This window comes from Ceratotherium simum, chromosome 16 (genome assembly GCF_057802395.1).
Source record: "Ceratotherium simum simum isolate JZ-2026a chromosome 16, ASM5780239v1, whole genome shotgun sequence".
NCBI lineage: Eukaryota > Metazoa > Chordata > Mammalia > Perissodactyla > Rhinocerotidae > Ceratotherium > Ceratotherium simum.
Window position 1 is genome coordinate 16,770,192 of NC_141915.1, and position 23,923 is coordinate 16,794,114.

Here is a 23,923-nt window from a genome sequence, read left to right on the forward strand (position 1 = left end):
AGGCAGATAGAATAGAATGAGAAAAGGCACGGAAGCCACGAAAAAGGAATGCATTCAGGAAAGTGCAAGTGGCTGAGGCTGGAGTACAGGTATATAAACAGGAGCGGCAGAACAAACAAGGTAGTGAAGGGACAAATAATGAAAGCCCAGTGTGTGAACCAAGGAGGACATGGGGTGCCTTAATGAGAATGAGGTCTTAGCTCAATCTATCTTGTCAAAGAAACCTCCTTCCATCAACTCAGAATCATCTAACAACTCCACTCCACTTCGGCAAGCCCAACACTCATTTTCTCACCATTTATAAAATACATTTATTTGCAGCATCAATTATTCTAAGTTTTCTCTGCACCAGAATATAAGCCCCTGGCAAGCAGCCCTGTTTCCAATCTTGACTATGTAAGTGCAAGTACAGAGTACCCTGTGGAATTCCAAAGATGTGTGATGAGACTGGCAATTTTGACAAAGCTCTGAGCTTTCCTAATTTTATAAACCTTTGCTCATATTGTCACCCTGTTCGGAATGCCCTCCTAATCACAAACTTGTTCAAAACTTTGCCATACTTCGTGGTCTATTTCAAATGCTACTTCCTTACAACGGCTGTCTTTGCTTCCCCACCTGATATGAACTCTCTCCTCTTTTAAAGAGGGAGTATTTCGCACTTTTCTTATGGTACTGATTTCCTCATACCTCATACTGCAGTTATTTGGGCATTCCTCTCATCTCACACCTCTCTTACCCCTTACTTTCTGGAATCTAGGCACCTGGGGATAAAGTCCGTGTCTTTCCCAGTCTTGCAACTCCCAGCACTGTGCTGGGTAGAGTTTGAACTGAACTATTCAACTAGCAGCAAAAATGATGCAATCAGACGGAAATAAGCATGATCACAAAACAAAAGTTTTTACAAATCCTAAAAGAAACTATACAAAACAGGACGCAGACACAAATAACAGAGAGTGTACGTTGAATCAATTTGTGACCGCTTGGCTTGTTTATATCTGGTCATTTTCATCACATGGATTTTATTTTCTAGAACTCCAGAAGACTCAGACAAAGAGTAATGGCCTCCCAGCTGCTGCGTTCCCAAGTCTGTGGTTTTCCTGTGATATAAACAAAAGACTCTGGAGGTACCGTCTCTGTTAATATTTGCTGGTGTGGGTCTGGGGGAGAAATGGGTGGGGGAGTGGGGGGAGTTTGAGGGAAATCCACCTAATGAATTGACAGTTCATATAAGCAACACCTGGAGTGCTAAACCCCCATACAACTGTTATTTTACTGAAAAAAAAATCCACTCTTCCTTTGGTAAATGTAAAAATTCTTTCACCAGCTGCATTCCAATCTGAAATGTGTGGCAGTTCAGGAGAGATGGCAGCTGGAACAGATCATATTCAGGATGCAGTGAACATTCACCAGCAGCTAGGGGATAATCAGAGCCCAAGAACGAATCTTCAGAGCCATGTTCCTTTAAGAAAATGGGTTAGACTCAGTTTGCCTGCTCAGAGTGTTCTGCTTGTGAACATTGAGAATACTGGAAATACACATCCGCATCTGCTTGGCAAAACGATCGGCCTTTTGAATAGAAACTTTGTGACATCAGCTACTCAGGACTCCCCACTTAGCTTCATAAAATCCTGATGCTTAAGTTTTGGTTTTAATCCTATTTTTGTTAAATATTTACAATCTACTACAAAACCAAATTCAGACCAAATGTCTGCTTACACAACCTTGTGGCATGGCCCCTTCTCCTGACAAGAGGGAAAGAGGACCTGCATTTATCGGCGCCAGGCCAGGCACTCTCCACATGCTCCACCCTCACAACACCCTGGGAGGCAGGTATCCCCAGTTCACATACCAACGAGGTAACTTGGGCCCAGAGAAGTTAAGTCATTTGCTCAACACCTCCAAAGGAAAAAGGAGAAAAGTTAGGTGTATCTGACTCCAAGGCCAGTGGTTCTTTCCACTATACTCTGCTACTGGCCACTATGCCCCAGGGAAGTTTTTCTCCAGAATTTGTAAGGATGCCACAAGAGTCTATGACCCTAGAACAGGCATTGGTAAACTTTTTCTGTAAAGGGCCAGATAGTAAATATTTTAGGCTTTGCGAGCCATACGGTCTCAGTTACAATTACTTAATTCTACCATTGTAGCACAAAAGCACTCATAGATAGATAATATATAAATGAATGAACACGGCTGTGTTCCAATAAAACTTTATTTACAAAAACAGGCAGTGGGCCAGATTTGGCCCACAGGCTGTAGTTTGCTGACCTCTGCTCTAGAAGGTTCTAGAGTGGGCAGCTTCATGTTATTTGGTTTATAAATCAATAAAGAACTGCCTATTTCCAACTAACATAAGAGTCTTCTATATTCTACATGGTCTATGCACTTAAGGAATTTACATTCTTTTGAGAAGAAAACACACAGGCACATAAAAGCCAAATAGCAACGGAAGGCAGCATGTGGCAAGTGCCAAAGGAGGGGACTGATGGGCTATCATGATATTAGAAAACCGGGGTCCACAATCTGATCATATAATCCTGCATTGGCACCACAAGTCAGAAAGAGTCAAAAAACCCTCTCAGTGGGCAAGAATGAAGATGAGTCAGAAGTTACTACTGTAAGCACTGACAAAAACACCCACTCTGGCAAGACCACATTAAGGTTTTCAGCAGGTGTCAGATGCTAATCAAAGACAACACCTCCTTTAGACTTACCCAACACACCTGCTCCCTGTCTCATTCTCAAAGGACAAGCAATTGACCTAAGGTGCAAGATACACTGAGCGCTTCAGGAAACTCCTGGAGGTCTTCCATTCTCCTCCCAGCTGATACTTCAAGCCCTGAAGAAGCTACAGGCAAGGGCTGATAGAAACCATCTGGGGTCACTCTTGGAAGTCCAGGAAGAAGCCACTTCCTAAAACCTTACCTTGCTCATGGCAGTCAGGGCAGGATCGCAGGCGGCATCCAGATCCTGCACCAGCAACTGAATGCTGCTAGAGATGACACTGCAAATCAGACAAATACTGTGGTCACCACTTAAAAAATTGACTTTTTGAATGACCGATACAGCCCCTTCCAAAGGTTTTAGGCACCTGCGTAAAAATTAGATTCATCATTTCATCAGAAAAGCTCATTTTATTTCAAAAGGAATTAATGACATCGAGGAGCGTTTTGGCTTTTCTTCATTCCTGCTGCGTGTCCTGGTCTTATTTGGGTGTGTCTCCACTCAAGACAAAATTCCATGGCTAGTCTCCCTAAGCACCACGCCCAGAATCCCTCTTTGCTTCCTCCTCCAAAAGTACCTGCTTGCCCAGAATGTTTAAATCAGGACTTGTGAAAAAAAAGTTGAGAAAAGGAGAGGAAATGACCTGAGGATTTTGATTTTCCCTCAGTAAGTGCTTGACGTGCACGCTGAAGCTCAGCTGGCCCCAATCTCATTTCACGACCACAACAAAAATACACAAACACCGCAAGGTGACAGCAAGAAGGCTTTACAGTTTGAACTTCTTGGACAGACCCCCTCCCACTCCAAACACACACCCCCCTCCCGCCCCCGACATCGCTAAAAGCAGGCTGCTTACACTTTATATTCTAAAACACTGCAAGTGGGGCTGGCCCTCTGTGGATTTAAGGGGGCAGACAGAAGGCAGGCCTTGGACCTGCCCTTCCTACAGGGATGGCCAAGGGAGGATTTCTTCTCTTATTCTAGACAGCGCAACAATCAAGACCCCATACACTAAAAACAACTGCATCTGAGGAGGCAGAACGGCAGGCAGCTGCACCAACTTCTAATGCTTCTTAGTGGCTAGTGGAGAATAATCCTGATCTAAGAGAAGGTCCTGGAAACCTCTTAGGTTCTGTAGTGACCTAAAGCCAACAGCCTGAGACATGCTGCTTTGTGAAGGTTAAAGGGTAGGCTTTGAGCAAACACGTGCAAGGTACGTACGTGCTGAACGTGTCCATTTCTCCAGTCAGATTGATTCGTTCAATCAGGCTTACATCGACTTTTTCTTTGAGTTTTTCTTCTAGCTATTAGAAAATAAGAGAGAAAAAAACATATTTAATCATTATCCAAAGGTGTGCCATAATAATAACACTTAACATTTACTGCGTTTGATGATTCAGGTACAATTCTAGGCACTTTTCATGTATTGACTCATTTAATTCTCACAACCCTTTGAGGAAGATTCTATTATTATCCCCATTTTACATATGAGACAATGGAGGAGGGACCTATCCAAGATAGTAAGTGGTAGGGCCGAGAATCAAACTTCCTCCAGAACCTGGGCCCTTTAGCACTGGGCTATACTTGTTTCTTATGACACAGTGACAATTCATTTCACTAATTTTAAAAAGACCCTGATTTTTAGGATACTGCCTACACAGTGAACTTCAGGCTTGCTCACCAACATTGGAAGCCTCTGATGGTGGATGGCAGTAAAATCAGCTCAAGTATTCACTGAGTGCTACTATGGGCCACCCACTGTGTTAAGGTGTTGGGGATACTGAGGTAAACAAAAGAAACAGTCTCTGCCGTGGTCATCGGCCTATAGCCTAGGAGAGAAACACTGGCCATGCTCCCAGCTGCCTCAAAGAAAAATACTACTGACCAGGAATTGTAAATATCTCCAAACACCGGGGAATTGATTAATCTAGCACTCCCAAACCCATTTATCACACACACTCATTTGTCTTAAATTTAAAAATGCTCTTAGGGGTGTATAAATTAGCATAAACTTTTTGGAAGACGATTTATTTAAAAAGCAAAAATTTAAATATACATACTCTTTAAGTCAGCAATTTCAAATCTAGAAAAGCATTTCAATGAAATAATGAGAACAATGTACAAAGATATGCAAGTATTCTTTGCAGCATTCATTAATTCAACCAGTATTTACTGAAGCCTATTTTGTACCAGGCTCTGTAACAGAGTAAGGCAGTTACTCAGTGAACAAAACAGATAAGATTCTGTTCTCATAAAGCTCACATTCTAGTGCTGTTTATATTATTGAAAAACTGGAAACAATCTACATGTGTATATATATATATTTTTATAATTTTATTTATTTATTTATTTTCCCCCCAAAGCCACAGTAGATAGTTGTATGTCATAGCTGCACATCCTTCTAGTTGCTGTATGTGGGACGCGGCCTCAGCGTGGCCAGAGAAGCGGTGCGTCGGTGCACGCCCGGGATCTGAACCCGGGTTGCCAGTAGCATAGCGCGTGCGCCTAACCGCTAAGCCACGGGGCCAACCCTACATGTATATTTAAAAGGGATTGATGAAACAAATTACAGCACAGGCTTACAATGCTTAAACTCTTCCACAGCCTCTTCCTATTACACTGAAAATAAAATCCAAACTTCTAACCATGACTTGGGTCCTGTCTAGCTCTCAGGCCCACATCCTGCTTTGCCCCTTGCCTGCTTGGCTTGTTATACTGACAGGTTCAAGTCCTGGAGACACCAAGGTCTTTTCCCTCTCACACTTCACACTTCCTACTTCCTCTCCCTCAGACACTCCCTGCTCACTCCTCCTAACCAGCATCCTTGCTCTGCTGTCCCCCAGCTCCCAACCCCTCCAAGCTCCTCACGTGGCAGTCTCCTTCCCACCCCTCAGGCCTCTGCTTCAATAGCACCTCCTCAGAGAGGCCCTCCTTGACCACTTGCCACTACTTCAGTAGGCAACTCCCCAACTAGCACTGCAATATTTGTTTCCTTCCTAGCACTTACTACAGAACTGAAGTTACATCTTGGCTTACTTATTTATCTGGCTCCCCCATTAGTCTAAGTTCCATGACAGACAGAAACTTTGTTCACCACGGTTAGTTAACACCAAATACAGTGCCTGGTACATAATAAGCGCTTCATAAAGAACAAGTAAATGGAACACCCTATGCAAGTGTTAAGTGTAAAAGTGTTACAATTAGTGAACCAATATTGATACATTAGTGGCATTGTTTTTTAAATTCTATTTTCTAATTCTTCATTGCTTGGATTCTTAAGTCTCTTTGGTTTCTCCCTCCATTTCTTCTCACGCCCCATCACCCCTGCAATTTTTTCTTAACGAAACTGGGTTGTTTGCACTGGAGATTTTCCCACAGTTTTGATTTTGTTGATTGTATCCACAAGGTACAACATGTTCCTCTGTTCCTTGTATTTCCTGTAAATCGTAGTTTGATGTAGAAGCTTGATTAGGTTCAGGTTCCTTTTTTTGTTAGAACACTACTTCACGATGGAGCACACTGCTTCTATCAGGAGATGCATGTTTGCTTGTCTCTCTTTTTGTAACGTTAGCAGCCATTGAGGGTCACTGCTCTGATCCATTATTCCATTAGGAGGTATAAAAGAATGATATTCTATCTTTTCTTCTTCATTTATTAGCTAAAATTCTGCTATAAAGAGATACTTCTCATTGTCAATGGTTTGGTTATCCTGAGGTACGAGTCAGATAGGAAAGGCAGTATAAGACCTTTCCCTTTATTTACCAGTATTCGATTCATACCAGTGGTTCCTTAGTATCTTCAAAGGTGATAACTGAATTTAAAAAAATCATTATAACCAAATGGATTTAAACATATTTGATGTTTTCAATCCACTATAGTTAATATTCTTACTGATGTTTGTATGTCCCATCTTTGACCAGTAGAGCTTATTCAGGTTGGCTCCTGTACTAGTTTCCTACAGCTGCGTAACAGATCATAGGCATGCATCACTTAATGACAGGAATACTTTCTAACAAACACGTCATTAGGCAATTTTGTGGTGCAAACATCACAGAGTGTACCTACACAAATCTAGATGGTGTAGCCTACTACACACCTAGGCTATATCGTACTAATCTTATGGGACCACCGTCATATATGCAGTCTGTCGTTGACTGAAACGCCCTCATGCAGTGCATGACTACTACAAACTTGGTTGCTTAAAACAGAAATGCATTCTCTCACAGTTCTGGAGGCCAGAAGTCTGAAATCAAGGTGTTAGCAGGGTTGGTTCCCTCTGCAGGTTCTGAGGGAGAAACTGTTCCATGTCTTTCTTCTATCTTCTGGATGTTGCTGGCAATCCTTGGTGTTCCTTAGCTTGTAGACGCATCACTCCAATCTCTGCCTCCATCCTCACACGGCCTTATTCCCTGGGTCGAAATCTCCCTCTCCTTTCTAAGGACACTAGTTATTGGATTTAGGGCTCACCCTAAGTACAAGATGATCTCCTCTTGAGATCCTTACTTAATTACATCTTCAAAGACCCTACCGTCATGTGTTGCTTAACAATGGGGACACATGCTGCGAAATGTGTCATTAGGTGATTTCGTCATTGTGCGAACATCACAGAGTGTACTTATACAAACCTAGATGTTATAGCCTACTATCTACCTAGGCTATATGGTACTAATCTTATGGGACCACTGTCGTATATATGATCTGCCATTGACTGAAATGTCCTTATGAGGCACATAACTGTATTTCCAAATAAGATCACATTTACAGGTACTGGGGGTTAGGACTTGGACATAAAATCTTTTTGTATAATAAACCTTCTACAGCTCCTGAATCCTTCTGAAATGATCTCACAGTCTTTGATATCTTTCTTGCTTTTTGTATGACATGATGTTCCAGGCTCCACCTGTACATTTCCTCCCCCAGACTTGGAATTAGTCATTTTTCTAGGAATCTCTGGTTCCTTTTAGTGGAAAATGATATTTAGAGATCACAATATAGGTGCTAAGAATATTTACTTTCATAATCAGTAAAAATAATTTTCACTAAATAACAAAAAATTGGCTACATCTACCATGAGTCATCAAAATGGTCTCTGATCTACTAATACTTCTAGAACTCCTAAGAATCTGTTCTAGAAAAATAATGCAAAACATATTAAATGTTCTTTGTAGGATTACTTATAAAAGCAAAAACTTGAAGCAGGATAAAGAATTATCAAGGATACTGATAAATAATTTATGATACAGTCCCTTAATGGAATATTATATAGCCATAATGATGACGTTGCTACAAAGACATTGTAGCAACAGGACAAATGCTGATGCTATGATGTTATCAACAGCAAAAGGATATGAAAGTGAATTAAGTTAAGATTACAGCATATAAAAGTATGTTGATGAAAAACGATGGAAAGAAAAAACTCAAAATTGCTAATATGATTATTTGAGGGTGATAGGATTCAGTCATTATTTTTAGTCTTTTTTTTTTTGGTACCACTGTTATTTTCCTTTTAAAATACTATATTTATATGTTTCTGTGTCTTTCTCTTTCTGCACACACACAAAATAGTTAAACAGTGTTTCCTCATCAAAGAACTCTGGGACTCGTGGCTTGGAGGTCCTCAGAGATATTGTTGTCCTGCTCTGGGAGTTCTTGGGGCTAAATGGCTTGCTGTCTCTGGCTTCAAGGCCAAACCTTTATAGCTCATTCCCTGTATGACTCATGTGACCACGACCCCAAGCAGAGCATGCTGTTGCCTCCGCCTCTGGCTAGCTTAACCGCAACTGTGAAGTTTTTGGGGGAATACTTTTTATTTGGCTTCCTGTATTGTTGCTCTGGCTCACAGGTGCTCCAAGCTGTACTGTCTGAACCATAATTTATGACTGCTTTCCTATGATCTAGACATGTGTAAATATAAACCAAAAAAAGGGGGAAGAACAGAACCTTCACCAATTATTTTCTTTCTCTTGGCCTTAGGTGAATTCCAGACCAAATGTGAAAAGGAACTTCTAATCCCACATCTAAGGCTGAATGGAAAATTATTCTGGGTCTTCCTTCTGCTAATGGGGAGATCCAGTAGAGGCATCCCTCTTTCCTGCTTCCCAGTTCCTGGACGTCAGCATCCAAACAATGGTTAGGATTGGTTAGGATCCAAACAAGGCAGATTGAGAATGCTACGTAAATTTCAGGAGATACCTAAAAGCCCAAAGGATTTTGCTTAGCCTAGTAACACTTCTGAGAATGGAATAACTGGTTGTGACTCATCACTACCAAAGGCTGGGTCCTAGTACCATTAAGTTTGTCACTGCTTTCCTCATACAGGAGACGATGCTACTGACCTATTTTCAGGAGGGCATGCCCTTTGAGTGGCTTACAGAATTCTGGGGAGGAGATCAGTCATATTTCTTGCCCAGGCTCCTTTTAACAAGGCCCTTTTATAAGATGGCTGCCTGGGCCGTCTTCTGGCTGGCCAGCCAGTTTTCCTCTATGGGAGGCCAACCGGTCTGCCCAAGGTTGTATGTGGCCTTGTTAGGACCCATACTCTTAGCTACTGAGCTAGGTGGCCCAGATGGTTCAGGAAAAGGAGGTGGTGAGTGGGCAGCCAGGGCGGCTCACCTGCTGGGTGGTGGCCAGACAGTACTCTGCTGTGCTCAGGATGCTGCAGATGAGGCAGAGCTCCTCTAGAGTGAACTTGGCTACTTCTGAGCCCTCCTTTTCCTTGAGGAGGCTGCTGATGGTCAGCCCTCCACTGCTGCTTGTGGTTCTGAGGAAGAGGAACAGGAACTAGTCAGGCTGGGACTTCTCATTTGCTTCCTGAACTGGAAACTGCACATCTTAAGACAAAGAAAAGGGGGAAGGAAAGCCTGGACATGACCCAAACAAACCCGCATACAATGAGTCCTTTTCCTATTGACCTTACCTTGACTATCATCTGTTTAAATTCTCTGACCACCAGAAACAGGAAGAGACGATTCCAACAGTGAGCCAGTAATCAGTCCTATTAACTATGATGACTCTGATACTCACAGAGAAGGCTGCTGAGTGGCCTCTCTGCTTAGCTTGGAATTTCCTGATCTGTAGAGCTCATTCAGGATCATCGGTAGAAAAAGCTGGTTCCCTAATTGTTTCTCTCAGTTAAGAAAATTCTGCATGGAAATTTGTATGTTGTGCTTGTGGAAGGGTTCAAAAGTGAATGTTAAAACATGGTTCCTGCCCAAAGAAAGCCCTGGTTGCCTCAAGAAACCAAAAAGCATCTCATCCCTTCCTACTGATCTAATCATATGTTCACAAAATGTGAAAATGCAGTTATAAAACTTCCTGCTTCCTCAACTGTGAGATTCTAATTTTTTTCAAAAGAAGATAGAATTCAATGACATTTACCTTAAAAAAAAAAGAGAAATTTCTCCTTGAAAAAAATAACCCTAACACTGCCCAGTCTTACTGGTAATAAAGATTTGAAAACATCTTAATTTTTGGCACTTATAAGGGTGTGAGAACACTGGCACTCTCTTCCACTATGAGTTAGGAGCGTTAAATTGTGCAACTTTTCTGGAGTATATTTCAGGGGCTTAAAAAAATATTCAGACTATTTGACTCAGTAGTTCTACTTCTGTTCAAGGATGCTTTTTCTGCTATTTAAAATACCAAAATAGTGACCCCAACCTAAATGAGCAATTAAGAGAATGATCAATAAGAACCTCAGAAGTGAACTGAGGTTCTTCCGTGTGTTGGATTATCATGGCATCATTAAAAGTGTTCTGATGAATATTTACTGTCATTAGTGCTGACTGATCTCTATTGGCCTCCCAGATCCATTCTCTGCTCTTCTCTTCCCCTCTCGATGGCTTGGGAGACTGACCTCTAGAGACTTATCACCCAGGCTCCCTGGCCCTCTGGCTTCCTGTTGGGTTCAGCCAACAGGAGATGCAGCAGGAAGTTGGAGAGGTAGAGGAGAGAGAAGTCTGAGTAATAACTAGTCCTCCTGCTCTCCCTGCTTCAGTGTGGTCCTGGCAGTGACTGTGGCCCTCTATGACTGTGGGGCAGCCCTTCATCTACAGCATAGCTCTCAAGTGAGTTTTAAGGTGGTAACAATTATCCACTAGTGTTGGGATGCTTCAGAATCTTCTGTTGGTTCCTTTCACTTTGCCCCCATTTCTGTGAATAGTCGCTTTAGTAACAATATCCCAGCTGAGTGCACCATTTGTTTCCTGCTGTGACACTGACTAATACACAGGCAACAATGCTGATAGGATGATATTAAGGGAGAGCAGCAAGGTATAAAACTATTAGCAGTATAGTCCCAATTCTGTTAAACAAACAAACAAAAGCACATAATCACATTATATATATAAATAAAGAAGAGAAAAATATATACCAAAAAGTTAAATTTGTTTTCTCTGGGTGGTGAGATTATAGGTGAACTTTTATTTTCATCTTTGTGCTTTTCTGTGTTTTCTAAACTGTCTTGTATTATTTTGATCATCAGGATAAAAGTTATTAGAATTTTTAAAATAATTTTTATCATAGTCAAAGAAATTCTCATGGGTGAAACATATCTGTTACTTCAAATCTCTTGTAGAGCACATGGATTTTATTTTCTTTCCTCCAAACAATGTAAAACTCCCATATACGACACATTTTAGGGACAATGACAGAAAGTAATTCCATAATTGTTGAATTTAGCCATGAGGATGATTTATAAATACTAAATTCCAAAGCATTACTTTAGATCTATTATTATTCTATTACAATCGAAACTGCTATATAACTAAAACATCTCTAACACTCTAGTTGAATGATCCATTTCTTTCAAGTAATAAGCAATATAACAATATTTTAATGCCCCAGAATAATACAGTTAAGTCACTATAATTAGGAGCTGTGCTATACAACCCCCCCGCCTCGAATCCCATCACATCTTTTAATGTTAGACTCTAACCAACACAGAAAGGTACACACACCATAAGAGAGACTTTGGAACATAATCAGACTGAGGGAAAAGCAGATTCATGCCTCCTTTCTACTTTTCATCCCAGGACATACTCTCATTGAATGGGACCTGAATGAAACTGCCCACTGTGTTTAAAAGTTATTTCCACCACCACCCCACTCTTTTTGCCAAGTACCTATCGCTGAAGTCATGTAAATTAAATACAGATATAATGGAACTGACTCCCTTGAGTCCACTGTGGTAAGATCTGACCTATGCTGGTGGCCATTGTGGGCATTTCCTCTTACGGTCTTGATCAGCTGTGGAATCTCATTAGAGAGGAAACAGTCTCAGACCCGTGGGAACTCAATAAGGGTGTTTTCTTCCTTGATACTCTTAGCAGTTCAGTAAACAACTTCAGACTGGATTTCCTTAAAGAGTCTCTTATTTAGGTATATTCACTTCACCACTCACTTCACCACTCAGACCAGGAAGAACAGGACTCACTTGGGCAGGTTGCCAGAGAGGATTTTCCAGGCGTATTCTCGGAGGTACTTCTGGAAAATGGTGGTCAGAGCGATCATTGGCTCCCCCGTACTGAGCTGAGAGCACTGCACCATGCACTTCTTATAGTAGACAAAGAGGTCAGCACAGCTGGGAAGCACAGCACCCCCCTCATCAGTGTTGGGCTTAGGTGGCCCCTGCGCTTTGAAGTCGGCCACAAACCGATCTATCAGCTCTCCAAGATTTCTAGGAGGAAGAAAACCTGAAATGTTATTTTATTTCAAGAAAGATAAAGCAAATGTGCTTCACTGCCATGAGTAACTCATTCCTAATGCTTTTTACATTTAAAATTGGACCCATTTTTATCAATACCATCATTAACCACCACCACCACTCCTATAATAACAGCAGCAATAAAATCTGGCATTTGTGTGCTGCTTTATACTTTTCAAGGCATTTCATGATCACATTTGACCCCAAGCCCCTGTGAGGGCGATAAGGCATTACTGGACCCTCTAAGAGATAAAAAATATTAAGGCCCAGAAAGTTTGTCACACAATTTAGTGGCAGAGCAGAGCCTAGAATCCACCTTTTAAGTCTGTGCACTAGTCCTACTACCATATTAGTACCATCTCCCCTTTCCACAAATGAAAATCCTAAATAATGATAGTGATCATTTTCTGAACACTTATGATGTACCAGGTACTACGTTGGCGCTTTATAAGCGTCATTTCATTGAACTTCACTTAATCTTCAAAATAACCTTATGAAGTAGGTACTACCCTCATTTTCAAAAAGCAAGGTGCAGAAAAGTTAAGGACCTTGTCCAAGGTCATATAGCAAGAAAATGTGGGAGCCAGGATTCAAAACCAAGCAGCCTGGCTCCAAACCTCATGCTTTTAACCACTCTACCCTACTGCCTCCTAAAAACACAGGAAGGTTATGATGTCAGCAAATATTTAGATATCATTAATCTAAGTGTGCCCATAAGATAGATGCCTAAACAAAGAGAAACTGTAAAGAAATATTCTAATGCTTTCTTTCTCTTTTAATGTAGTTTTCTCTTAAAACTTCCAGAATCAAAGGCGTAAAAAATCTTGGGAGAAGAGAGGGCATGAACAGCTCCAGGCTTGCCCCAGGTCACAGTGGTGATGATGGTTGCAATTTGTTTCCCATTCCCCATTCAAACATCACTGAATTTGCCTCAGTCACACTGAGTCATCACTAGTTAGGACCCGGTGGGACTGTATTAATTGTTCCCCACACCGTTGTGCTGTATGAGAAATGGAAGGGATCTCCACCTCTCCAGACATTTTGCATCTTTTTAGGTTGCTGTCTGAGGCTACAGGAATCCAGCTGTGCTTTTAAAATGTATTTATACAACAGTCAAGAAGAAAAAGACAAGAACCACACATAGCATCAATTAGCAGGAATAGGAGAAAATTGACATTTTACTCAAGAGCTTTTGTTATTGGAAGTTTATTATATCCAGATGTAGCCACTCTGCCTTCAAAGAACTTCAAAGAACTTCAGGCCTAGGCTAGAGTCTGTGGTGATGGTCAGCAAAGAAAGAACTCATCAGTTGACCTTGGAAAGCTCCAGGGTCACCACCCCCATTCCTTATGGCCTCTCCTGGCTTGCCTTTCCATTTAACCTCCCACCTCTCCTCCACAGTGACCCTACTCTCCCACCAGACTCACCTCAACAGCCCCCTGCTCCACCTCTACCCCCGACTCTGTGCCTTTGCCCAGATGCCACCCCTGGCCGAGATGCTCTCCTGCCCCTCTCTACTCATCCTTCAAGCTCAGCTCAGGGAGCACCCAGACAACTCCTACTCACATCAATCCTCTGGCTCAATTGCAACTTCTGTCATCTGTAACACACTGACACTTTACGTTTTTAACACTTTTCTATACAATGTCAGGATGTCAAATATTCAAGAAACGTCTGCCCTTCTCTCACCCTTGGGCTCACAGCAGGCAATGCTCATCAATAATGGCTCTCTTTTTCACTGATCTTTGGTGTAATTTCAGAAGCCTTCTTGAGACAGCACTCTAGCCAGTCACTTCTAATAAGGTGAAGTTGGTACAAAAAGGTGAAAGCTGCTTGCTATATAGCAGTAGAATCTTCTCTGTTTCAGGTATGTTATCCTAAGATCCTTGCGAGTTGGGATAATGTTTATGTTACTTCTGCTCCGCCTAGGCCCACCCCTCACGCTCATGGTGAAGCTAATCTCCCAAATACGTCGGTGCCAAATATGTACACACCCAGCTGATCTACCTCCACACTTTGTTCCTAAGGGATGGGAATGGACGGGTGGGAGGTGGACGGGGGACAGGGGCTGGTGCAGTGGAGGACAGCATGTAACAGAAGGCAAAAGCTTCCACTTGAGTATTCTTGTAAGAGATTCTAATCTCCAAATCTATAGTGCCAACCAAAACAGGGGCGAGAGCTCTGCAGTGTTTTTACTTTAACCACTCACCTAAATCCACTAGAAGCTGAAGTCAGGATGCTTACTCACCTACCTCCTGTTTCAGAGCCAACCCGATGAGTAAGGTTATAAATTAATTATGATCATAGAACATAAAGAAAATTTCCACTTAAAAAACAAACTCCAAAGATCTTCCATATTTTGCAGAATGTCTACCAGGTTACTTTTGACGTTGTTCCCTGGTGCGTATGAGAAATAAACCAGTCAGAGTAACCTTCCCCTCCCTTTCACCTTCCACTCTTTGCATCAGCATGCTTCTACGCCATACAAGACATTAGAAAACGAGTAATCAACATTTCACAGAATAGAAGAGTAAAAGTTACTCCGACAGGAATGGGTAAGGTTCTTAGTTTGTACGGATGATCAATCCAACCAACTACTGACTGAGCACTGAGTATGTGCACTGCTCTGTGGGCCGCAAGTATAAGATATAAATCAATTCAACTAAAAAAAAGCAAAGGTTATCATTTCTTCCAGGCACCAAACACCACCCTGAGATTTGGCAAGATCTTCTTATAGAACTAAAGGAGAAAGGGATGTGTGGCATATTGACCTGTTGACTGGAATCACAAGGAGGCGCCTTTTATACCCTAAAGCAATTACAATCAAGAATGAGTTCATAAACGGCCAAATCCTGATCAAGGTGCTGTAGGGGCTAAGACACAGCATTAGAAGCATTACAAGTTTTGATATTTAGATTTCAAGACAGCAATAAAATGCTAATTTTTCAGTACAGACAATATTAACAATTTGTTTTAGACAAAGGAAATAATAGAGGAAACTAGAAAGAAAATTTCACAGCAGATACAGGTGAAAGAATAAAGGCAGGGAGTCAGAAGTGAGCACAGGACACAGTGTGAAGAAGAGAGGATGCGAAGGAGGGGAGTGGTTTGGCTGAAGTGGAAGATACAAACTGAGAAAAGTTTGAGCTGCAGTTTGATTCATACATTCCTCTGTATTCCCACAGTAAATATTCATAACTTTATCCCCTCACGCTGTGTACGACAATTTTTTTTGGTCTATCTTTCCCACTAGGATATAAGCTTATAAACTAGACACTGTGCTGGGTGCATTATAACTACAATCTCGTTTAATCCTCACAATAGCCCTGAGTAGAAGGCATTATTAGCCCCATTTTATAAATGAAGAAACTGAGGCTAAGAAGAAGAATACAATTTGCCCTAGGTCATAGAATTTATTGGAGGTGGAATTTGAACTTGGGTCTGACTGACTCTGAAGCCCAGCTCTATCCACTATACCATGCTTTGATTTCAAAACTGTAAAGCACTATACAGATATATGATATTACGATTATTGCTTTTATTTACTTTCTCTCCAGCTTAAAGAAACATGTCATGGATGTGGATGGTGTCTTTTACCCTCTTCCCTGTAGCCTGAGGTTTTTGCCCAAGAACTGTATAAGCATTTCACAGGGCCCTGTGAAATACTGCTGGGAGTCCCACTGATAAAATAACATAAGAATAAAGACTATTGCAGAGTGGTATCAGTAGATGGAAAGATAAAAACATGAAGAGAAGAAAAACCACACTGCAAACGAAGCTTATCTATGAATGACCAAGGCAGTTTCTTCTGGTGGCTCTGCAGTCTGCATTCATAGAAACAGTATTCTAATTGGCAAGTAAAGTAGTGATGGCGCTGGGAGAGGAAGACGGTAGTCAGAAAAAGTTGGCAAGGAGGTGAACGTGGGCAAAGCCGCTTAAGATCCCCAGGAAGTTACAGAAACTTGTTAATTCAAGGGTACTCAAACTAATTTGCATCCCTTCCCCTCCCTTTGGTTGGGGCCAAGGATTTGGCTCTGGTGTGGCCAGTGGGGTTGGGGAGCCCAGGTTTGGCTTGAGCACAACTGGGAGATGGGTTACACACAGGTAAACGGAGCAAATAACTAAATACATGGAGGATACTGGGAGCCAAGTTTCTCACTGCTGTAGAAAGTAGTTACAGACATGGAAAGGGGGAGGCTAATACAAACCCCATGGTATTAAATTAGAATTGGAAGTATCAGCATAAACTCACAGGTTTTAATATATAAACAGGTATAAAAGTAGATATAGTAAATATTTCTTAGCTCTCTCAGCTGAGAGGACCTACAAGTATGACACTCAAGCAGTAACAAACATACTGGATGCTGAGAACTTAGTATCAAGGGATCCTGGAAAAATGGATGACTCCAGGGCTGAGGTAGGAAAGTACAAGATGAGTCTGGCATATTTTGTTGTGCCAGAAAGGAAGTGCTCAAAAAATGATAGGGGCATGCAAAAAGGATGAAAAAACCAGCTTAAAGGGGTTCCAATGGCCAAATTAGGGACAATTTGAGCATTAAAATAAATAATGATGGATCCTGGAAGAGAAAAGACATTGGTGGAGAAACTGGTGAAATCCAAACAAGGTCTAGAGTTTACCAAAGAGTATTGCACCAAGGTTAACTTGCTGGTTTGATAATTGCACTATGGTTACGTAAGAAGTTAACATTAGGGGAATGTGGGAGAAGAGAATATGGGAAATCTATACTATTTTTGGAATTTTTCTATAGGCCTAAATTTATTCCAACATAAAGCTAAAAAAAAAAGATAGTAATGGCTTTAATCCATTGAATAAAACAGGAATCCACAAGTCCATGGTGATATAAACAAATAGGAACAAGAGAAAGCTTTTTCATAAAATATAATGCCAACTAATAAATGCAGAAGAAATGATGGAATCAGAAAAATCGTCATTTGGCAACTATCTTAGTAATAAATGATCCAGGCAAGTATCATCATTGGGTGGTAAAATAAGTAGGCAAAAGATGAGAAAAAGGCTATTGGCTATTTATATGGTTTCAAGGTTTCTCCCAACACTTATTAGTTACTTATTAATAAATAGAGAAACCTAGCAGACACTGTCTAAATTGAGTAATAAAAATGAACTCCACAAGCTGTGGGACAAACTGACACTGTGTGCCTCCTGGTATGAATTACTGACAAGAACACAGCACCACTTCTGCATAAATCATGAGGAAACAGCAGTCAAATCTGGACTGAGGGACATTCCACAAAGTGACTGGCCTGTACTCTGCAAAATTTCAAGGTCATGAAAGATACAGCAAGAATGAGTCATTCGTCTGGATTGAAGGAGATCAAAGAGTATGACAAATAAATGCAACCTGGAATGGATTCTGGATCTATAAAAAGGATGATTGGGATAAACTGGTAAGATAGAATAGGGTCTATGGATTAAATGGTAATATTGTATCAATGTTAATTTCCTGGTTTTGATGGTTGCACTGTGGTTATGAGCCAGCCCTGGTGGTCTAGTGGTTAAGATTCGGCACTCATACCGCCGGGGCCCAGGTTTGTTTCCAAGTCAGGGAACCACACCACCCGTCTGTCAGTTGTCATACTGTGGCGGCTGTATATTGCTATGATGCTGAAAGCTATGCCATCCGTATTTCAAATACCAGCAGGCTTACCCATGGTGGACAGATTTCGGCAGAGCTTCCAGACTAAGACAGACTAGGAAGAAGGACCTGGCCACTCACTTCTGAAAAAACTGGCCATGAAAACCCTATTAATAGCAGCGGAGCATTGTCTGATATATCACCAGAAGGTGAGAGGATGGCACAAAAAGATCAGGCAGGGTTCCCCTCTGCTGTACACAGAGTCACTAAGAGTCGCAATCGACTCGATGGCACCCACAACAAATTGTGGTTAAGTAGATTGTGTCCTTATTTATAAGAAACACATTGAAGTAGTATTAAGGAGTAATGGGGCATCTTGCCTGTGATTTAAAAATTCAAATCGCTCAGAAAAAATGTTTATGTGCATATATATGTGAGTGTATATGTGAGAGAGGAGAGAGAGATAACTGTTAACTGAGGAGTCTGAGTGAAGGATATACAGGAGCTCTATGTACAATTCTTGTAACTCTTCCAAAAGTTTGAAAGTAATTCAAAATAAACAACAAACGAAATTAGTTTACAGAGAGACTCTAGACTTGACGGAGCTGGGAGGGGGGTTCTACTTCAACAAAAGTTATTATAGGGAACTCAAGGAGAATGGGCAGAAATGGAGTCACTAATAATTTCTCTGACTGAGAATGTCACCCAATGGAGTAAAGAAAGCGCCGATGTAGAGACATCTCTTCTGTAAGAGTCAGCCACAGAAAATCACTACATTCCCAAGAGGAGAAGATATGCTAACTTCCTCCTAGAACATAAAAATTGAGAAAGCCGCTTAAAGCACGCAAGGACAGCTTAGCCCGACCTACTAAAGAGGTGGCTTCAGGGACATCTTCACTTCCTGCCTCCTCCCTGGGTACTGCAGTCCTCCTACCGCTATTTGGCTTTTGGCTGGGTCAGGTGCTACCAGAACTTTCCCTGGGGAGATGAGAGGGTGGGAGGCTGGGGAGATGAGAGGGTCAACCCCATACCAGGACCAACAGAAAGCTGGTCACACTGATCAGGCCACCCAAACGCCTGAGTCGGGAACAAGATCATAGGGAGGGCAGGGCAGGCAGAGTTCCTGAGCACTGTTTACTTGTGCCAAGTGCCAACACATCATCTCTTTTCATCCTCACCACTAATCCTGTGAGGGGCGCATTATGAACTTCACTGTAGAGAGGATAAAGCAAACTCAGAGAAGTTAAGTACCCTGCTCGAGGTCCCAGGCTGGTGACTGCAGAGCTGTGACTCAAATCCAGGTCTGTCTGGCATCCAGGCCCACGCTCTTTCCACTACACTATGTTGGGTCTCTGTCATCTGGGAGTTTGTGAATGGTCTAAGATTTTCCTCCCTTGCAGATTTTTTGAGTCAGAGCTACAACAAGTGTAATAATTTGTACAAAATCAGTCCCCACCTGAGTTTCTTCCTCAGCCTTAGGACTTAAGGGAGGAAGGGCTTTGTAGAACCCCCTGAAGTTATACTTAAATAGTGTGTGGGTTTATATGGATTTTTTTTGGCAAGAGGGTCTAAGGCTTTCATTAGGTTCTCAAAGGGATCTATGACTCAAATAAGGTTAATAACCACTGCTTCAGGCGTTATTTTGTCTGATTCTCTCCTACAGATGAGGAAATGGATTCCTTGAACTCTATTTTCTACTTCAAGGTTTTGCTGCTTATTCTGGAGTGACAACGGCACAACCTACGCAGCTCTCCTCCGAGTAGTTTCCGCTCCTTCCATAGTGCTGTGGAAACAGCCTAGTGAGGCCAAACGGCAGGATGAGTGGCCAGCACTTCATTTTTCATAGAGAAATGGAGAGTCCCTAAGGAAGGGAGGTCTGGCTCTTTGCCCAAAGTATCATGAACAATGAGAATACTTCATATGAATCAAGTCCATGTGAAAAGAGTAGATACCAGAATTACAATAATTCAGAAAAATGACTCTTCAGACTAGATAGGGTTTGGGAAAGTACATGGTTATCTCAGACATGCACTTTAAACTTTGGACCCAATAGCTTTTAGGCCTTTTCAAAAATAAGAATTTGGGTTGATAAGAGAAGAAGGGGCTATGTCCAAAAGTAGTCATCCAGGTGGCTGTTCTAAGACCCGTGTGAATCTAACAGGCAAATAACTGATCCTTTTTCCTGCCCCTCAGGGGTGTCTTATTAACTTCTTGAGAGAAAACTTTTTGAATGCAGAAGACAGGGTGCTTTCAAAAGACTAAGTGGCAATAGTAACTACTGCCCCTCTGTGTGCCTGCGGACACAGCCCAAAAGATAGAGAGCAGGAGGAAAACTGTGGCTTTACAAGGCAAAAAACGTCAAGGCAACTTTTTCTGGGGGTGAGTGGAGCAGCGAAGAGGTTGTTTTTGTTAACGTAGAAGCTCTTTTACAAAGTTCATTTTCTGGGATTTTAATATGAAGCATTTTGTAATTGGGGAAGAAAAAAGAAGCCATCTATAAAATCAAATAGGTGGATAATAATGTTCCATGTAGTGATTCCACTGGAAATATTTTCTTAATCTTACGGTTTACCCCTGAAACATGTTTGGAAACAAGAATTTGCTAACCCATGACAGGAGCATTAAAAAAAATAAATAACTAGATTTCAGCACCTAATTGCTTTCCCAGGGAACTCCCTTTGAGAACTTTCTCGTAGCCGCTGCTGTTCTCCCCCTGTGAGTCTCGTTCTCATAAGTGCGTTCTTGAGGCTATGAGGCCTCCTCTAGGCGCCCAGGCCAGCCTGTCTCCAGTCAGCTCAGCCTGTTCCAGAAACCCAACCTTTCTGAAATCTGTCTTCCAGCATGGAAGGGCCTTCCACAGTTACCCCGGCTGTGGACAGAGATTCAGGGATGGGGAGGTGTCTTCTTCCTTTGCATAAACAATGGACACTGGAACATGAACATACCCTTCCGGCTGTGAGGAAACTTGTCTGCAGGGGGCTGCTTTGTAAAAATTTTCTGGAGCCTCTGAGTTTGTTAAAAGCATATATTAAATGGATAATAATCCATAGAAGAAAATAACCCATAGGTCCATACCGACATAAATAAACCAACAAACAAATGGGGGCGAAGCGGAAGCTCTTCCTTATAGTAGAACTCCAATTAGTAAATGTAGAAGAAGTGATGGAAACAGACAATCAACATTTCGCAAACACTACAGTAATAATTACTTTAGGCAGGAATCATCAAGGGATGTCAAAACGAGTGGGCAAAGTGTGATGAGAAACAGATATTTACATAGTCCCAAAGTACCCCCTCACAAGATACTTATTAATTTCAAAGAGAAAAACAGTAGCTTCCCCGTGGAGAAAGCGGGCAGACACTACCTTAAGCAAGTGATCAAAGTCAACCTCACCAGTAATGGGACAAATCCACATGATGTGCCTCCTGATATGATGTACTGAGGACACAACATCACCTCTATGGTATTCTGGCCCCAAATGCATAATCTGGACTTAATCAAGAGGAAACATCAGACAAACTGAAATTGAGGGCATTGTACAACGTAACTCGTCAATACTCTTTAAAAGTGTCAAGGTCGTGAAAGACAAAGAAAAGACTGAGGAACTATTCAAGATTAAAGGAGACTAAACAGATCTGACAACTAAATGTATGACTGGCTCTTGGACCAGAGAAAGGACATTCATAGACAATGTTACCTTCTGATTTTGATAACTGCCATTATATAAAATGTTAACATTCTCTGGGGAAAGGGTATATGAGAATTTTTTATAACTTTTTTGTAAGTCTAAATTTCAAAATGAAAAGTTAAACAAATTATACTTGAAAACATATACATCACAGGCCGGCCCCGTGGCTTGGCGGTTAAGTGCGCGCGCTCTGATGCTGGCGGCCCGGGTTCGGATCCCGGGAGCGCCCCGAGGCACCACTTCTCCGTCCAACGCGAGGCCGAGTCCCACGTACAGCAACTGGAAGGATGTGAACCTATGACGTACAACTATCTACTGGGGCTTTGGGGGGAAAAACTGAATAAATAAAATCAAAAAAAAAAAAAAAAAAAAAAACATATACATCACAGATTAGGCTTTCTTTCTCCATTTTCCAGTGCCTGACGCTGTAAAGCCTTGTGGGCTGACATACATAGCTATATAAGGGGTCAGTGCCCACATGGGAAGGGGGTGTTGCGATCTGTTTGGGACCTTATTAGAGTCAAAGTCAGGTTTCTGAGATTTATAGACACAATAAATGATAACATTCAAAAGATATAAATATATCCTCAATAGGTTTCCAGGGAGAGTCACAGACTGGAAGCCAAGTCCCTCGTTGAGCCTCTGGTAGGAGTTGTGCCCTTATGAGGCCCAACCATGACCAGGGGAGGGAGAAATGCAGAAAACAGCAAATGTTCATCACTCACTTGTCCTGGGACTCAATATATACGTAGAGATGAGGCTCAAAACACTTTGAAACAATGCCATGAAATGGATTGTCTGGGGCTTTAGGCTTCTTTGGCTGTAAAGAAAAAAAAAGAAAAAAGAAATCCTTTATTTGAACCATCTTTGCAAATTTTCAAGCAGTTTCAAAGAAAACATCCCTTCAAAGTTCACTCCTCACCTATAGATAAGAAGCATTCAATGTAACCAAACTGGGACTGTGTCCTGCACTATGATTCATGCCAGTTTGTGAACAATAAGCCAGCTTTGTTAGCATCATTTACTTGCTTTGTATGGTGAAAGATTTATTACTACTTTGATAACACATGCGTTTTCAATCTGGAAGCTATTCATCATCTGACTGATGTTTAAAAAATGTAAATCCTAGCTAATAACAGCACCTTACATTTGTACAGTACTTTAGAATTTATAATAAAGTGCTTTCACGTGATCTAATTTTGAAAGCCTCCATTTACTGATTGCTATTATGTGCCAAATACTTTGATACGAATTAACATATCATCTATTCCTCACAACCCTCAATGTAGGAATTACTACTATTATATACCTGAAGAAAGGGAGACTCAGAAGGTTCTAGCAGCCTGCCTAAAGGCACATGGTGAGCTTTCCTATCCCCTAAACTAGAACCCTTTCTATTATATCACTGCTTTCCTGCAAAGGTTCCTAGACTGCTGAACTTCATCAACAAGCAAATGTAAGGAAAAGAAGGGTGGGGGCCAACGTAGGGTTGCTAAATTTTTATATTGCTACTTTCTATTCTCACCAGAAGCTCCTAAAAGAAAGAATATTTTATACCCAAACATTTTATAAGGAGAAAACAGCAGCATAAACACAGTCCTTCCTAAGAAAAGACAGTTGGTGATCTTATACCAGACAGATAGTCAGGCAGACAGACTGCTTTGTCTTTATTTTTTGCTGTGGACCAATGGAAAACTGGACCAGCACTAGTCCCAAACTGATACTTGGAAACCACTAATATAGAGGTCAATCTAAGTAGGCAAGCATTTAAAACTGTATTTGCTACTTAATTCCTTTTCAAAACATCTAAAAAATAAACAAGGATCTTCCTACATATTACTTCCTATTCCTAAAAAAAGTCAATTCTATCTATTGTCAAATGCCAAGAAAAGGACACGGAGCCCTTGCTCGGGTTGATACTAGAGTACAATTTGGGTATAAATTGGCACCCACAGCATACTTGTTGAACTGAACTGCTCATATCTTTTAATATTTACAGGAAAAGTAAGCCCATAATGACAGACAGAAATAATGATTACCTTCTTCCAGGAATTTTTAAAAATAAAACATTATAATTGTTAAAAGCATCTGTAAAAACTGATAATAATCATCAAAAATTACATGTCTACCGTAGACATATCCTATTCAATCTCATATTTAGTTCTCTTCCCTTTTCACCTTCTAAGAGTTCCACG

The 23,923-nt window shown here is 41.3% G+C and overlaps 1 protein-coding gene across 1 annotated transcript in view; it reads right to left on the bottom strand.

Moving 5' to 3' along the window:
* The window catches only part of VPS53 (VPS53 subunit of GARP complex), a 152,981-nt gene that overhangs the window by 37,346 nt on the left and 91,712 nt on the right, over positions 1-23,923 (bottom strand). Inside the window, exons 13-17 of the mRNA XM_004433325.3 lie at positions 22,454-22,548; positions 12,155-12,397; positions 9,334-9,481; positions 3,943-4,025; positions 2,923-3,001 (exon numbers count right to left, since the gene is read on the bottom strand). Coding sequence (XP_004433382.1) covers positions 2,923-3,001; positions 3,943-4,025; positions 9,334-9,481; positions 12,155-12,397; positions 22,454-22,548 — 648 coding nt within the window. The remainder of the gene's footprint in view (positions 1-2,922; positions 3,002-3,942; positions 4,026-9,333; positions 9,482-12,154; positions 12,398-22,453; positions 22,549-23,923) is intronic.